Source organism: Canis lupus, chromosome X, assembly GCF_011100685.1.
Source record: "Canis lupus familiaris isolate Mischka breed German Shepherd chromosome X, alternate assembly UU_Cfam_GSD_1.0, whole genome shotgun sequence".
Lineage (NCBI taxonomy): Eukaryota > Metazoa > Chordata > Mammalia > Carnivora > Canidae > Canis > Canis lupus.
Genome location: NC_049260.1, coordinates 77,739,155 through 77,756,627, shown reverse-complemented (window position 1 = coordinate 77,756,627; position 17,473 = coordinate 77,739,155). Strand labels below are relative to the sequence as shown.

The 17,473-nt window shown below is 43.0% G+C and overlaps 1 protein-coding gene across 1 annotated transcript; it reads right to left on the bottom strand.

The window, feature by feature from the left end:
- Positions 1-704: 704 nt before the first annotated feature.
- Positions 705-15,521, bottom strand: PLP1 (proteolipid protein 1). Its single transcript, NM_001013834.2, is given in 7 exon segments — positions 705-1,008; positions 2,121-2,186; positions 2,969-3,042; positions 3,537-3,705; positions 4,773-5,034; positions 5,755-5,941; positions 15,413-15,521. Coding segments are annotated over 7 exon segments (834 nt in total). The 5' UTR covers positions 15,417-15,521; the 3' UTR covers positions 705-936.
- Between the last annotated feature and the right edge of the window lie 1,952 nt (positions 15,522-17,473).

The following is a 17,473-nucleotide window of genomic DNA, read 5'->3' as shown; positions in this document are numbered from 1 at the left end:
CATGCTATCCAAAGAGTTATCTATCCTGTGTCTACCAGAGGGCTGGGTCAGTTTACACCATTAGCAACTAACAACTGCTGTTCCTTAGGCCAGTCTTTTTTTCATATGAGCTAATTTCTCTCCATTCTAAGCTCCTTGGAAACCACAGGGTTGTCATGGTAGCTGTTATCAAGGAGAAGGGAGTGAGAAGATGCTGACAATACCCTGCTTCTCTTCTTTAATAAGGTGTAAGGCCAGCTGCCCCCTTGGTCTACACAGACACTATGGTCCCTTATGCTATAAAGTAGGCTGAGTTAGGGCTTAAATAGTCCATCACCATCAGGGTCAGTGCTCTCTTTCTATGTGTGAAAGATCCTTGCTTTGACCCCCTTCTCCCAGCTGCAGTAGGTAGATTTGGGCAAATGCTCTTATTGTTTTGTTAGCATTCTTTTTTTTCTTCTTCTATCTTCAGTGGTAATAGGGAAAAAGGAGTAGGTTCTCTGTTTTGTACACTAAGGAGTATATATTTGGCCCCAACAGATGTCAAGGGGACCAGATACATCCCTTCTCTCTACCTGAGCATCTTTCTTTCCACTTTGTTTCCATCAGTGGAAGTGCCCTTTGAGGAGAAAACACTTCCTGGTCCTCAGGAGATGCTTGAAAATTGAATTAGAGCCTCCATTCCTTTGTGACTTGCAGCTGGGGAGTCACCATCTGAAGCATTTCCCATTTCTAGCAGGAACCAGCTGTGAAGCAAAATGACTAAAAGAGGTATGTAAGAGGGGAGAGTCCACAGAGAGACATTAATCACCACAAGACTCTCCTTTCTTGTTACACTCGTCAAGTAAGAAGAGGGCCAATCAGTGGCAAAGGCAAAGAGTTAACATGGGAGACGCAGCATTGTAGGCTGTGTGGTTAGAGCCTCGCTATTAGAGAAAGGGACATTTCTACAGGAGATCAGAACTTGGTGCCTCGGCCCATGAGTTTAAGGACGGCAAAGTTGTAAGTGGCAGCAATCATGAAGGTGAGCTGTAGAAACAGAAGAGAAATATGAGTGAGAGTAGAAAAGAAAGCTCTCCCTCCTCCAAAGCTTTTGGGAATGAGGAAGGGTAGAAATAAAATCAGTTAAAGGTAAAACCCCTGATCTGCAAAATGCAACATGTTCCAGGTTTTCACCGTACATATTTGACTAGAAGTCCTCTCTGAGACATTTCCTTCTAATGTCTCAGACCCAGAGAATCAACCTGACAAGGATTTATTCCACACTCATGCTAAGCCTGGCACTGGGTTTTCTCAGGAAAGTGATCAATGCATGGGCTCTGCCATCATCCTATCCACATGTCTGAGTGACCTGAGTTATCCACAAGCTGCTTGCTGCATACACACAGCCACAATGTGCATCACAGCCCTCTCTGCTGAATGCATCAATTTATTTTACTGAATGAAGAACAGTTCAAGTTTGTATAAATGCCTCAGCAGTAGGGGCCATGAGTTCTGCGAGCTCATCCTTATCACTACTGATTTAATGACTAAAGATAAATTCCTTCACCCTTCAGTGCCCTAGGTCTTTAATCTGAACAATGAATGTACCCCCCACTGACTGCACTGTAACAAGGTCAGCAGGACCTGGAGCATAGCATCACGTGTAGTGATAACAATTCTAATAATGCTAGAAGGTCCTCCTAGTGTTCTAGGAGAGTAAGTAAATCCCCTGGAGAGTGCTCAAGGTGGATTCATATTGATAGCATATAGAATTCCAGGCTTTGGCAAATCACATTTAGTCATGTTTCGTTGTTCCTGTCACTCATCTGGCCAGGATGTGTTGAGAATTAACTGCAATGTATGACTGCAAAGCACTTGGCAATATTAGATGCTCTGCAAATGCTAAGTATTCTCATGTCTGACTATTAATCTCTCACCTTCTCTTTTCTCACACTACTTTTCTTGTTACTGTCTAATTCCTGAAGTTTTTCTGCCTTGCCAACCCAAAGTAGCAGTTCACAGTCTACATTTTGTTGTCTCTTCCCAGGTGCTTCTCTCCAGCACTGCAAGGTTAGGAATCTTTCTTTTTGCTTTTGAGCATAGCTGTACCCAAGCTATCCCAGGACCATTTATTTGCCAAGATCATTGAGACAACTCACCAGGGAAACCAGTGTGGCTGCAGCCCCCACGAATGCAGCAATAAACAGGTGGAACGTCATTTGGAACTGTAAAAAAATGCAAAAGGGAGAAGAGTTTCTTGCAACTGCAAAAATATGCTCTGCTATAGATCATGCATGCAGCTTTCTCAATGTGTTGATATCTTTCTGTGTGTTAATTCTGCCTCTTTAAACTGTCACTTCCCTGAGTGTAGGCCTCCTGCTCCTGTATGTTACAGCACCTAGCCCCATAGCACCCAGAACACAGGCTACTCATAAAGCACTCATAAAATATTTCTAATCAACTGGTTCCCTATGGTTGTACCCAGGATCTCCAAATTTAAAGTCACAGTTTAAAGTTTTAAATGTTTAAAGTTACTGCCTTCTTCCTCAGGATTACTCTTATTCCCCTGCCTCATGTGTACATGACATCCATTCCCAATATAGTATTTTCCTCTTTCAAGAGTACTTTTTGTTTTGCTTCTCATTAGAGATGGAGAGATTCCAAACTGAAAATGTTTTGTAAAACCTATGAGTGTCTCTACACACAAATCATTTTCTTGATGAGGTTTTTAACTAAAAGAATAATTTTTTTCATTTAGGGGATTTTGTCATTAAGCTCTTTCTTTACCTAAACCTACAAATTTCCCCTTTAAGGAAGGAAGTCTTGGAATGGAAGGATTTCTATGCAGCTCCAGGGAAAATAGATGTTTTAACATCTATGCTCAAAATCCAGCAAAAAATAAAAACACATAAAAAACCAACTCTGATTTTTAAAATTAAAGGCCATGGGTAGGAATTTGTATGGTACTAGCCATTCCATTGTAGAAGAACTCAAATGACCCACTCACCTCAGCTGTTTTGCAGATGGACAGAAGGTTGGAGCCACACACTTTGCCTGGGAAAGCATTCCATGGGAGAACACCTGAGTAAGACATACAAGTTTACCAGGGTGAGCTTCAAGAAGTTGTGGGCTCCATGGAGATTTTCTTTGAGAGCCCTTCTTCCATCTTTAATCATCTTGGCTGAAAAGTGGGATCCTACTAACAATCGGGATCCTCTTTTATAAAGATTTGCAAAGAAGAAGCAAGAGGAGGAGGAGGAAGAGGAGGAAGAGGAGGAGGAGGAGGAGGAGGAGGAACTGAACAGTTGTGTAATCTTGTGTTTGTTATTGAAATGTACTGCTTCTCAACCAGGCTAGAGCAGTGTGGACAGCCAAGAAAACTCCTACCACTTCCAAGAGAAGTTCCATACCAAGGGAAGAAATCTCTCCAATTTCAGTGGGGAGGGATTAACAAAGTAAGATCCAGGCATCCATAATATTTTTCTCTATAGTTATCACCCTTGTCATCCTAAGAAACAAATATATAGTGCTTTCATAGGAGGTAGGGAAGGTAAGGCCCCAATACCCTAACTCACCATACATTCTGGCATCAGCACAGAGACTGCCTATACTGGCAGAAGTCTTGCTGGGGAAGGCAATTGACTGGCAGGTGGTCCAGGTATTGAAGTAAATGTACACAGGCACAGCAGAGCAGGCAAACACCAGGAGCCACACAATGGTCAAGGCATAGGTGATGCCCACAAACTAAAACAATTGACATGGAGTGGTTAGAAATCAGCATTGGCCTGTAGACATTGAAACACAAACTGGGAGATCCTGGAGTGGTGTGTGCCAGATATGAAACCAGGTTCCAGGGATCTCCACCAAATGAAATTAGTAATTAGGACACCACTGCCAAATGTCATTGGCAGTATCTACTAGAAAACTGGCCCCAAGTGTGATGGAGGGTGGGGGGAATGGGTGGGGGTTGGAGTGAGGAGGATCCCTGGGTTAGAGAGGCTTCAGGAGATTTTGTTTTGGGCAGATAAGATGTAAAGAAATCAAAACAGATCTTGAAAGAAAGTCGTGCCATTTCTTGCCTTAAGCTGAGCTTAGAAAATGTTCCTTGGCATAGGGGACAGTCACTGAGCAAAGCCAATAGGAGGTTTAAATTTCAGATCCCAAAACCATTCTAAGCCAACTGCTGGCCACAAAAAATATCACCATAACCCACAGATATTCAATCCCCAGAAGATCTTAACTCTAGAGACTGAAAAGCAATGTATGCCTCACCAGAAGCATGGATAACCCTCAGACAAAGATGAAGCATTAAATATGTAGATCCATGCTAGTTTCCTCTGGGACCTCCAACAGTGCAGAATCCCAGAATATTGTGAATTCCACCTTGGAGTGGAATTACTTAATCTCCATGATCTACCCTCCCTCTCAGATCAGGTGCCTGCATTTCAATCCCATGAGTAGCATTTAGGCTCTTAGGTGGTCAAATCTAATTTTGTTGTGGTCCTTGCTAAGAGGAAAGTAAAGGAATACCAACAGATGGCTTAGAAATAGTCTGATTTTATGAAGTGTTCACAAAACTTATGCTTTTAATTTTTTGAGATGAAATTTTCTAGGGAACTTTTGAAAGGTGAGGCTAAGCCAGCTGGGCACCACGTTCTTCCTGACCTTCTCGTTCGGCTGTAGCCATCACTTCCTCACTCAAAAGCCAGGCCCCTAGAGAGGACCCAGCCTTGGGTGGGGATGAGGCCACAGACTCACGCCCAATTGTCCCCCACCCCTTGTTATTGCCACAAAATCCTGAGGATGATCACCTTGTCGGGATGTCCTAGCCATTTTCCCAAACAATGACACACCCGCTCCAAAGAATGAGCTTGATGTTGGCCTCTGGAACCCCTCCCCTTCTGGCCCCCTGTTACCGTTGCGCTCAGGCCCTTGCCGCAGATGGTGGTCTTGTAGTCGCCAAAGATCTGCCTGACTGCACCGGTGGTGTAGAAGCCCTCAGCCAGCAGGAGGGCCCCATAAAGGAAGAAGAAAGAGGCAGTTCCATAGATGACATACTGGAAGGCATGGATCCTGCATTAACAGATAAACAAAAGATATCAGGAAATCATACTAATTGAGGACAGTTCCCTTCCTGCATAAGTAAGGTGGACACTTGAGTGAGCACCCAAATGAGGCTAGGGATTCTTTAGAGGAATCGCTAGGTTCCTCCGCTCCTTGCTTACCCTGTGACCTAAAGAACTGAGGTCCTATTCTCCTTGGCCTGACCCCTCAGAGATGTTCCCTCAGAGAAGAAAGAAGAAAGAAGCTACACCAGGAGGAAGAGGAATGAAGGAATAGGGGCCTAATGTGCTAGGAACACAAAAGTCTCAGTATGGAGTCTGAGCAGACTCAAATGGTATGTCAAACCAAGAGCAGCAGCCCCAATCTGTCTAGTCATTGTACCTTCCTTGAATTCTCCATACCTATCACTGCAGAGGCTCCAACTCAGTCAATGTTACCCTATGGGCAGAAGTTAGAACATGTGGTACTAAGTAAGTGTAGTGGGAGGCAGGCAGTGAGAAGTGGGCTGGCAGGCAGATAGATCTCCCCTTTCTGATTTTGGCACTTTCCCCTCATTCAGGACCTCAGATGGGGCATAAGTGAAATCTGCAAACAGAGGGGAGACTCAAGAATCCTGTCTGGCTCCACATTTAATCCCCTGCTAATCACTAAGGTACTAATGAATTCTATATGTCTTCAGGGAGAGAGAAAAAGAGAGGATAGGATAGGGGTAGGATAACAGGTACTTACACATTGATGAGATACTCATAGTCCTGGTAGTTTTTGGAGAAATAGGTCTCAATTAGCTTTTCTGTACCAGTTAATGCTTCATGTCCACAGCCACAGAACAGTGCCACCCCAAAGAAACATAATCCAGTGGCCACCAAGGAAGCAAAGGGGGCCCCTACAAGACATCTTGCACAGCACTCTAACAAGCCTGGGGAAGAAGAAGAGAAAAAGTCAGGGATGTTCCATTATTAGCTCATGCCACTCATACCTCTCTGTGGAACCAATCAAGCCCTGTGCTCATGTGCACAGATGGAGTAGTCACCCCTGAGTCCCAAAGCAGGAGAGTCTCCAACTTTAGGCTTCTGGAATGTGAGATTGATCCAAAAACCATTACTTTGTTCCATTCTTAAAAATAAGTCCTTACTTTTAATTCCCAGAATGTATGTTTTTTTTTTTTAAATCAGTCATCAAAGTAACAAGCTAGGGAGATGATGCAATCATCCTCTCCTTTCTTATCATTCTGATTTGTTTTAGTCATTTATCAGCTCTTATGGAGTATTTACTATATGCCCAGCATTGTGCTAGGTATGATGAGAGACATGAAAACATAAAAGACATAGACTGCCTTATGTGAATCTTTTGTTTACTGAGAAGAATGAGCTAGGTAGACCTAATATTTTTAACTAATGATTTCAGGCAGACAAATAAGTGGTTACAGAGGTTAAATGCAATAAAAATTCCACAAAGGGATGGATGCAGGATAGAGATACTGGTATTGTCAGACAGGATTTGAGCCTTGGAGAGCACTCCAGGTGGGGGAAACTTTGAAAATTGCATGCTCCTGGGTATTCCTGAACATTGTGTATATTTGTTGCATGGAATGCTTGCTTCTTTTTCATGCAGAATATTATATGGAGAGCAGTCCAAAGTGAAGGAGGAAACTGGTAGACAGCAGGAGATGGTAATGGGAGGGTGACTATTATTCACAGTAATAAAAATGCAAGCTTAATGATTTTTTAACACTTTGTATGGCTGATTTGTGCCCCTATATTGCAGCTTGGCCAATGTCTGCACCCATGGGTTTTCACTGGAGTTCTGTCAAAACAGATACAGAAAGACTCTATACAAAGTCAGCAAAGCATGAAACATCTTTCTGGCATGACAAAAACACACCAGAGCCTGGGAACACAGGTGTCTCAAAGTGCTAAGGGTCTCTGAGATATCAAGACCTGTTATCCCAGGCCCCATGCCAGTGCCTCTGAGAAACAGGAAAGGCACACAAGAACTCATAGATTCTAAGAACAGCTGTGCCCCAAGTACCAGCCTCATGCCGTAAGTGCCACATGGAGCAAAACTTAACAAATGTCAAGTAGATGGCTGACTAGATGAGGAAAGGGTGGCTTCCTCAGTCCACTTGGCCAGATCCCAAATATATATGCATATATATTGTGTGTAAATGTGTGTGTGTGCTAACTGATTTTATTCATCAATTCATGTATCATATATGTGAAATATTTTTATATATAATATGTATATATTAATTATATGCACATATACAGCTGATGTGCTGAGAAGTTCCTTTTGTTTATTTTTTATAAATTTTTTTTTGTGTTCAATTTGTCAACATACAGAATAACCCAGTGCTCATCCCGTCAAGTGCCCACCTCAGTGCCCATCACCCAGTCACCCCCACCCCCTGCCCACCTCCCCTTCCACCACCTAGTTCTTTTCTCAGAGTTAGGAGTCTTCATGTTCTGTCTCCCTTTCTGATATTTCCTACCCATTTCTTCTCCCTTCCCTTATATTCCCTTTCACTATTATTTATATTCCCCAAATGAATGAGACCATATAATGTTTGTCCTTCTCCGATTGACTTATTTCACTCAGCATAATACCCTCCAGTTCCATCCACATCGAACCAAATGGTGGGTATTTGTCGTTTCTAATGGCTGAGGAATATTCCATTGTATACATAAACCACATCTTTTTTATCCATTCATCTTTCGATGGACACCGAGGCTCCTTCCACAGTTTGGCTATTGAGAAGTTGCTTTTGGAAAAGCATGTTGGAACTCTTTATAAAAAGAAAGCAAACTGTACTAATTTCTAGGTTTGAGTTTTTTTTTTTTTTACGATAGTCACAGAGAGAGAGAGAGAGAGAGGCAGACACACAGGCAGAGGGAGAAGCAGGCTCCATGCACCAGGGAGCCCGACGTGGGATTCGATCCTGGGTCTCCAGGATCGCGCCCTGGGCCAAAGGCAGGCGCCAAACCGCTGCGCCATCCAGGGATCCCTAGGTTTGAGTTTTTATCCAAAGCTCACTTGTCCATACCACAGTAGCAAAGACTAGGGGAGTCCTTTGCCTGACCCTCTTAATACCAGTACAGTTTCTTTTTAGCCCTGTGTGCTTAAACATCTGTTGATTTGTGTGGCTGATGCAATATGAACAGATCTTGAAGGGCCAGAGTATCTCTACGAAGGAAAAGTTGAGGTAGAAGCATTCATCACTGTTTTCAGAGTCACAGAATGACTGAATTCTATTACCCATCATCCCCTAAAATGACAAGCCCTTCTTTGGTCCTCAAAGAGCCTCTTCCTCAAGGATTCTGGTATGTGACACCAGACATGGGGTTCAGAAGCTCAAGGCAAGCAGAGTAAATAGCTAATATTTGCAGCAGAACTGAATTTTCATCCTTTTCCAAGAACTGAAGAACTGTTGTCAGATAATTTGCCCTCTATGGAAAGTAATCCGTTTGTAGCTATGCTGCTGTAGTGGAGGCAGAGTTTACTTAGTATGAACTTTGCACTAGTGCTTAGTAAGGGTGCTTCATCAGAGCTGGTCCACAGTGCATAGTGTGTGTGTATGTGTGTATGCATGTGCATACATGCAAGCATGCAAATGTGTACATGCACACATGTATATACTAGAAGGAAAAACACAGCAGTTGAAATTGATTATTGTTCTCAGGAAACATTCCAGAAATTGATCTTCCTCTTTCTCACAGGTTAAGATATGAGATGCATCCTGTAAGTTAAAAGGAGCTTGGAAATAAACAGTGCTGCCATTTTCCTACTCTGTCTATCCAACTTTTCCCTACCCCCAAACTCTTAAAGTCTTCTAGTAAAGAAGGTTTCTGAAGCCTGAGGGTGGGGGGAGGAGAAGGTCAGTGACCCCTCTGTTCCTTCTCTCCCCAGCACAGGGTCAGGGCTTGGTCAGAGACCTCCATAGCTCCGCTGCACAAAGAAGCCTTGTTTTTCCCTGAGATCCCAGGAGCCTCATTGGTATTCTGCAGGGGCCTGCAGGCCTGGGGGTGGGGAGGGGGTCAGACCCAGGGAACAATGGCAGAACTGTTTATTTAGCCCAGAGTAAGGACAGCCATCCATCCTAGCAAGTGACCGTCCTGTGCCACTTACCCCAGCTTTTTCACCCTGGGAAGAGCTAAATGGCTCAGGTGTGATCAGGGATGAAGGAACTTGAACTCTTGCTAGCCAAACAGGGAATTCCACTATAAGTTTTAGCTGGTGTCCTCTCCAGGGTTGTAAAGATAAGGAAAAATCCTCTTTAGTGTATCTGATCCCTTGATCATCATCCAAATAACTAGAGAGTGTCATATGTAGTGTCCTTACTGGGTGATAAAGGGCTAAGCCTTGGAAGCAACTCTGGATTATCAACTGATATGTTTTCTTTTTACATGCATGTTTACTCTATTTTCTTAGACCTCAAATAATTTAGCACCCCTTTCTGTTGCACTGCCACTCAAAGCAAGGGACAAGAAAGACATAGGTTTTAATGAGTCTTTAACATGGAGTTGAAAATAAATGGCCCCGGATAAATCATTCTGGAGCTCTACATAGTTCAATATCAGTATACACATTACATGTATATCTCTTCATAAATGAAATGTTGGTTCTGGGGGGTATTTAAATTCAGCAGAAGTGAAGAATCTGTCAGTCTGACTAAGCAAAAAAATCAACTTTTGGATTCCAACTGGGAAAACCTCAGAACATGAAAAAAAAAGTGTCTTGGTGTTATTCTATATGTTGGCAAATTGAACACCAATAAAAAATAAATTTATAAAAAACAGTGTCTTCATCAAAGTAGTTGACAATTCAAACATTCTGAGAAAAGTCCATTGGGCCCACTTTGATTTTTCACAGCCCAAGAAATGTCCTTGAGAATGTGTGAACCATAGCTTAAAGATACAAACTCTCCATTTCAGCACCCTTCATGGTTGAAAGGGTATTGGTTTGATTCAGGAAGGCTGTGAGGAATAGTGGACTTCTTTGGCTCTTTCAAGAGACATGCTCACATTTCCAGGCTAAATACAACAGTCACATGGTAGAGTTGGCATAAAAGAACTACATAGTAATAATATTACCCAATGCAATTCAATTGGATTAAACTGCCTGACTTGGATGAGAGGTCATAGAGAAAAATAATAACCCTTTCCAGTGTTTTCCTTTCATTTATTTTGATGTGGATTCAGTGCAATTATTTTTTTGAGATTTTATTTATTTATTCATGAGTGACACAGAGAGAGAGGCAGAGACATAGGCCGAGGGAGAAGCAGGCTCCTTGTGGGGAACCCAATGTGGGACTCAATCCCAGGACCCTGGGATCACGATCTGAGCCAAAGGCAGATGCTCAACCACTGAGCCACCCAGGTGCCCCTGACTCAGTACAATTATTAAGCATATTTGTAGTAAGCTGGGCACTATGAGAAACAAAAGGGAATTATAATGCCAAATTCCTTTCTTCAATGACCTTTCAGTCTTGTTGGGGAGAACAAACTTATGTCTGTGAATCAAAGACCAACCAAAGCTACCTATAACTTATGTTAAAATGTATATGACCAAAAAATATATATATGACCAAGTCCTGTGGGCAAAAGCAAGCAAAGGGGTTTATTATTATTATTATTATTATTATTATTATTAAATAATTATTAAACTCTATCCCTGACATATTGTCTTCATCTTGCCCAATTATGCAGAGGTAAAAGAGAAGCACCTGACAATAATACTCAGTGTTGGCTAGATTCATCTGCACACTTCCAAAATGAGTCTAATCAATTTGTGATAGAACTTCAAGCCCTTCTGACCAATGCTCTTCACAGAAATCTGACAAAGATCAACAGGACCATTGTTAGTCTTATCCAGATCCCTGTCCATCCAAGGCACTATGTTGATCCTGATGCTGTCTCTTTAAGCAGGAGCCAAGAGCTCCCAAGCCCTCCCTCCTTTCCCATGCCCTGGGAATGCCTTAAGGACCAGCTCCATGATGGAAATTCAGTGTGAATCTGGGAACTTATCAAAGGGAGGAGAGGAAGGGCTTTCATCGAAAGAGATGGTAGAAAGAGACTAATTGTGCCTTGCACAATTCCCAGCCTGTCCCTTGAATCCAGCTGACAAAGGATGAGATAGAAGAACCTTATACAATAGAGCTAAACAACAGGCAGGCTCATTGAGTGAAAAACTGGCCCCATCTCCCTAAGTCTCTAATCTGCACTACAGTCTTACCCTCCTCCCAGAATCCACCCCTTAACCTCACTCCATGAACAGAGGCCTCCTTGATTGGGGCCTATACCAGTTGACAGGGCCAAGATGCTAAAGCAACCGTGACTGGTACTGGGGATAGATGGGGATCAGTGGGTGGGTTCTAGGAGTAAAACAACAATCATCAGGAGGTACCAGAGACAAAGACTTTTGCTTCTGGCCTTATTCTGGTCAGACAAAGCCCTGCCTGTAATATTGTCCTCTCTATGTGAAATCAGCACTTATACCACATTCAAGTGGTGGAAAGGGGCCCTAGAGCCACTAGGACATGGGAATCCAAGCCTGATGGATAGTCAAGTCCTATGGATAAATTTAAATGAAAAGGAATCTCAGCCTATTCGTTGTACTGATATTATTATTACTATAACAACAGCATTTGGGCCAACTTGTTTCCTATACTCCCCACTTCACCCCAAACACACACACACACACACACACACACACACACACACAGATGCCAATATATACCCAAACATTGAGAGGTTTGAATAGAACCTTGATTATTAAACTCTATCCCTGACATATTGTCTTCATCTTGCCCAATTATGCAGAGGTAAAAGAGAAGCACCTGACAATAAGCTAAAAGACAACATTTTCTATACCTTCTTCCTTAGGTCACTCTCTTACCATTTCCTTCTCTCTCCTTGTTTGCAGTGTGAAGCTGATCTGGGAAACCTTGTTCTCTTCCTTGGGATGTCACTGATTCTTTTCCAGAGCTCTGCCTAGCAGAGAGCTCAGAGGCAAATACAGAGCTGAGAGATCACTCTTAGGACCATTTTCAAATAACCAAGGAGGAATTAATTAATCAGTACTTGCAGAGTGTTTGAGGTAAGTTTGGCACTCGGGAGGCCCTAACAATGGGAAAGAAAGGAAAATCTACTCTGTTTCCCTTCCATGCTGACGTGACCTTATCTGATCGTGCCACTGCCCTGACTTGATCTTCTCTAGATCTGAAGTTCTGTAGGCAAGGAGGGCATTTCTACAGTTGCTTTCTTTAAAGACCAAAAACTACACCCTGGGGATGGTTTTCAGGGCTTCAAGATAACACAAAAAAAGGCAACGAGGGGAAAAGATGCCACTGGCTGGGTGCCAGTGCTTTGATGGATTTAAACACTATATGTCCCTTCCCACCCATCTCTCAGGGGTTCTTAGACCTTATTACTACTCACATAGTTTTGATAGAGTAGTTCTAGTAATCAAGCTCTTGAGTAAACTTCCAGGTTTCATAGCCCAGAGCCAGGGCAAAAGCTCCTCTAAGCAGAGCAAGCATTTCAGTCTGCCTGGCTCTCTAAGAGTTTCTCTGGCTCTGCAGAGCCAAGGTGGGGAATGGGGTGGGGAAGGCTGTCAATATCATTTTAGTCATTGTCTGTAGGAAGAGTGAGTATGCTGTTTTGGATCTGGTATTCTTGTGGCATTTTCTGCTCTTGGCATTCTTGTGGCATTCTTGCCATCCTGGTGGGATTCAGTTAGTCTGCCAAAATTTTGTAAAACTGGACCCCTGCTTTGTATCCACACTTCTTTCTTTTCTGGGCTACCCTCACTTAGTCTGTACCAGACAAAACTACACTGCTCAGCAAATAGCCACCTTTAGAGGGAAGCATCACAGTCTGGTTACCAGGGTAACAGCCACTGTTCTCAGACAACAGGCTTGCAGGATCCAATGTTTTGCTGTTCAGTAATGGCATTGTGTTACTGAGCAGAGAATAATCAGATACTGCTCTTTAACTCTTTTTCAGTTCCATTGTTATCCCAAAGGCTCATTTGGAACATCCCCTTCCCAAGTCAGGACAAGGTTTAATGAATTATCATTTCCCCCATAAACCTTTTATATAGACAATACTGAATTCAGTGTTCCTCTCTGCTTCCCATCCTACAGGATTCTATGTGGTTGAGGTAGTGAGCTCTCTGTTTCTGGGGGTGATTAAGGAGAGGCCATAGGAACATTTAATTGGCTGCTATAGAAAAGAATTTTGCCTTGAGAGTTGGCTGAGGCAGCTTCTAAAGTTCCTTCCAGGGATCCCTGGGTGGCGCAGCGGTTTGGCGCCTGCCTTTGGCCCAGGGCGCGGTCCTGGAGACCCGGGATCGAATCCCACATCAGGCTTCCGGTGCATGGAGCCTGCTTCTCCCTCTGCCTGTGTCTCTGCCCCCCCCCCCCGTGACTATCATAAATAAATAAAAATTTAAAAAATAAATAAATAAATAAAGTTCCTTCCAATCCCAGATTCCATGATATAATTTGTCTACTACAATCGTTAAACAGCCATGTGCTCCATGTTTGGAGTGCACTCCTTGTTAGATATGTTCTATTATTTACAAAGTACTTAAGATACTTTGTTACCAAATAATTGAAAACTCAATGACTACACTCTCATGTGCACCTGGCCCAAAGATTGTCCACCTCCAAAATCTGGGATCCAATATACAATCTCAACTGTGCCCTTATCTGTGGCAATCTCCCTTGGAGATTCCCCTGGAAACAATCATCCAGCCTCCATAACAGGGAACTGTCCCTGTGGTCACCTCATTTGTTCCTGCCTTTTCCTCACAGCTCTCATCCCCTGAGGAAGTAATATTCAGCATCGTTCTCTACTCCCTCTCCATTTTTTTAAATTCACAATCTACTTAATCAGCTGCCCTGACATTACATAGGGTTCCTGATGTCACCAAGCGTAGGAACTTAGTTCCTCTAACATTCACCTCTCACCTGGCTACACTCGGTCAAATGATTTTTACCCAAGTGCACAAAATATACACAAAGAAAGCCCAAACCACTTTGGAAAGATTAAGAGTCAGCTTATACATGTGTTATTGTATAATGATTGGTATTATCATTATCTAAAATTGTTATAGAGTTTTCCCATTTTTACATCCACATCATTATTACTTGATTTTTACAACCCTGAAAGTAGACAAAGCAACTATTTTTATCCCCATTTTCCATATGATAAAGTGATAATTCACTGTGACCTACCCAAGGTCATGAAGTTCATAAGTGGCAGATCTGGGATTTGAACCTGGTTGTGTTGATTCTAATCCAGTGCCCTCCTCTCTTAATTTTCCATGCAAAACACATGATTCAAAGATCTCCCTCAGGATGAAACAATCTAAAGGCTGACACCAGCTTAATATAATCAAAAACCTTTTTCCATGGATGTTGCTGGAGTCTTCTGGGTACTACATATGATGGTGAATACACAGGACAATTAATTCTCACTTCATTTAGGATGCATTCAAGCTGCTATTCTTTTGCCAAATGTGAGTGTTGTCTACATGTCTCCATGGCATCCTGTGTGGACAAAGATCCTTGTGCTCTGTATATCTTACTCTAAGTAGACGCTACCAAAGACCAGACCTTATAGCTTCTGTCTTTGTTCATAGAACCTGGAGAAGCCTTCAGTACTCAACCAAGTCGGTAAGAGTGCTAATGTCCCAGCAGCTTCCTTGTCATAGGAGGAATTTAGAGTCTGAATCATGTCCTTTGAAAGGCTAAGTCTGTGATTTTTGCTAGATATGGTCACCCATATATGTATGTGTGCGTTTGCATGCACGTACACATATGCTACCCATATTGACTCCCCATGGTAAAGCCACTGAGGCCTTTATTTTCATTTCCTGGACCTGAGATTGGCCTTCTCACCCATAGCCAAGCCTGAGTTCCATCTTGCCCAATTCCCCAATTTCCTTCTGATGCTAAACAGGGTCCAAATTTTTTATCAAGCAAGCAGTTATTTTATACATCTGAGGGCTAGCCAACACTCATTTGTCTCCAGAAGAACCAGGGTTGTCAGCTGACCCAGCCATTACTAGGGCCTGAGAACAGGGGAAAAGAGAAGGTAGAAGTGAGGGGGTAGGAGGACACATGACCACATCCAACCCTCTGGGCACTCTCTCCAAGGACCTATGGTACTCTCCACGTGCTGCTGGAGTTCTTTGGCAATAAAGCTACATTCTCAGTACAGCAGAGAAAGGGTTAACCTAATTGAGTGCTAAAGAATTAAATAAAACAAGTGCCAAAAACACAACTCATTGAAACCATTGGAAACCCCAAGCCCTAGAGTTGGAAATTCTCTTGCAAATTTCTGTGCCTGCTTGAATCTTCCATGCTAAAGTCTTTGAAACTCACCCATGTCTTTGGAACTCTGACTCCAATTGTAGCCAGCTGGCTAGTCTGCTTTGCTGCTGACTTTGTTCAGCTGGAAGGATCCTGGTCTCTCCAGTCTCCTTCTTCGGTCCTCTACTTTTTCTCTCTGAGTATCTTTGTCCTCTTCTCCTGCAATGAAAAGGGCTTTCTGATTGACAGCCAACCCCCTTAAAGAGACAGGCCTGCTTTCCTCCTCCTCTCCTCCTCCCCTTCTCCTCCCCTTGTCCCCACCTCCTTAGGGATACTCCCTTCTCTAAGGGCTCCATCTTCTTTTTCTGCTTTTAACTGAAAATTGTTTCATTTTCTGTTTTTCTCCTTTTCTCTAAGCCTTGTCTGTGTGGAATTTCACTTTGCTGCAGAGACATCTGGAAATGTGGTTTGGGGTAAAAATAAAAAAGAGGTCCTGGAAGCCTCCAACTGATGCTTGGGTCTATTTGGTATGGGATATGACAGCACAAGTGTCAGAAGCCATGGAAGTTGTAGCCCTGGCCAAAGGGTCAGGGTCAGAAACCTAGCTGTTATTCCCAGAGTCCTTCCAACTCTGCCCCAACCCCACCCCTCACTCTTAGCTTCTCTTGGCCCTGTCCACCTTTCTCCTCCCCCTACTTCTTGGCAAAGAAGCATCCCTCACCCTACCCAGCAATAGAATCACAATAGAGAAGAAAAAAATTGTCTTTTAAAATAATTCCTTCCAAATCTTTCTTGGTTTCAACTGAATGAGGACAAAACACAAGCTGTTGATTCCATAAACAGATTTTGACCACGCTGGGGGAGGCTACAATTGTAAAAATTGTATAGATAGAATAACAGAGACCCAGAGAGAAGACAAGACCTATGCATGTTCACAGAATAAGGTAAAGAGGTCATTTAGGGATGTGGGTGATTTCCAAGGAGTTTAATTGACTTTGAGACAAATCACTAACACAATCTGGGAATCAGGTAGTCAATATCCCATCCTGAGACTGTAGTGTCATAAAAGAGCTAAGGCCAGGCTGGTGAGAGGCAGAGAGCAAGTTGGGGTGAGGCAGCAGCTGTCAATGAAGGTGGAGAGAAGGGGAAAAGAATTAAAGTGCTTGCCTCAGAGAAAAAAAAAACACTAAGAAAAAATGGCCAAAGAAGCAAAAACAGGGGAACAATATATGAAATCTGCCCTGACAATAATACATGTTTCTAAAGACTGTGAAGATATTTGAGTGCCTAATATTAGGTGAGATTAGCCAGGGAAGGTTTTCTAGAAGAGGTGAATCTTAACCAGTGTCTATGTAGGCTCCTTGTTTGTGTTCCCTTCCCTTCAAGTGCCTCAGAGGAACACCATTCTCTCGATCCTGAGGGCCATATTCTCCCACAGGTAGCCTATAAGGAAACTGGTTGGCATATAATTTAAGGAGTACTTGTTGGAAGACTCTGGGGAAGAAGATATGACCCCTTCCTCATCACCATCAAAATTTCCCTATAGCTTTGCCTTGGGGATAGAGAGGAGAAGAAGGAGATACTGAACAGAGCCTACAATCATCCTGGGGGAGGGGGGAGAGGCAAGATTGAATCTTACAGTTTTCTCTTTGGGCTGTGACCTTGGACCATGTTTCTGGCTTGGGCATTGCTATTAGGAAGTGGTTGAGTCTTCTATAGATGCCCCTGTGGCTTCACCCAGGTCCTGAATCCCACCCAAAGAGAAAGGGTCCTTGGAAATGCCTCTTTTGCAGAAGTATATAGTGGCAGTTTTGCAGATCAGACTAGAATAAGACCACATGACTGATGGTAGAAGCTCCCAGGACTCCTGACCTCGCTATACCTGCTCTCCAGTCATAGACTCTGCCTGTTGAGGAAGCTGGGCTGTAGGATTTTGCCAACAATTAACTTCTGGATGATCATTATCAGAATAGCCCTGGAAGAGAGGGAGGACCAAAAGCAAGAAGTCACCAAATGGGTGCCCTCAGCTCCTCAGATGGCAGAAGGAACTGAGTCCAAACTTTGGGATTCTGATTTAGGCAATGAGAGAGATGGTTTTTCATGGCTCAGATAGAAAAGACAGCTCTGCATGCA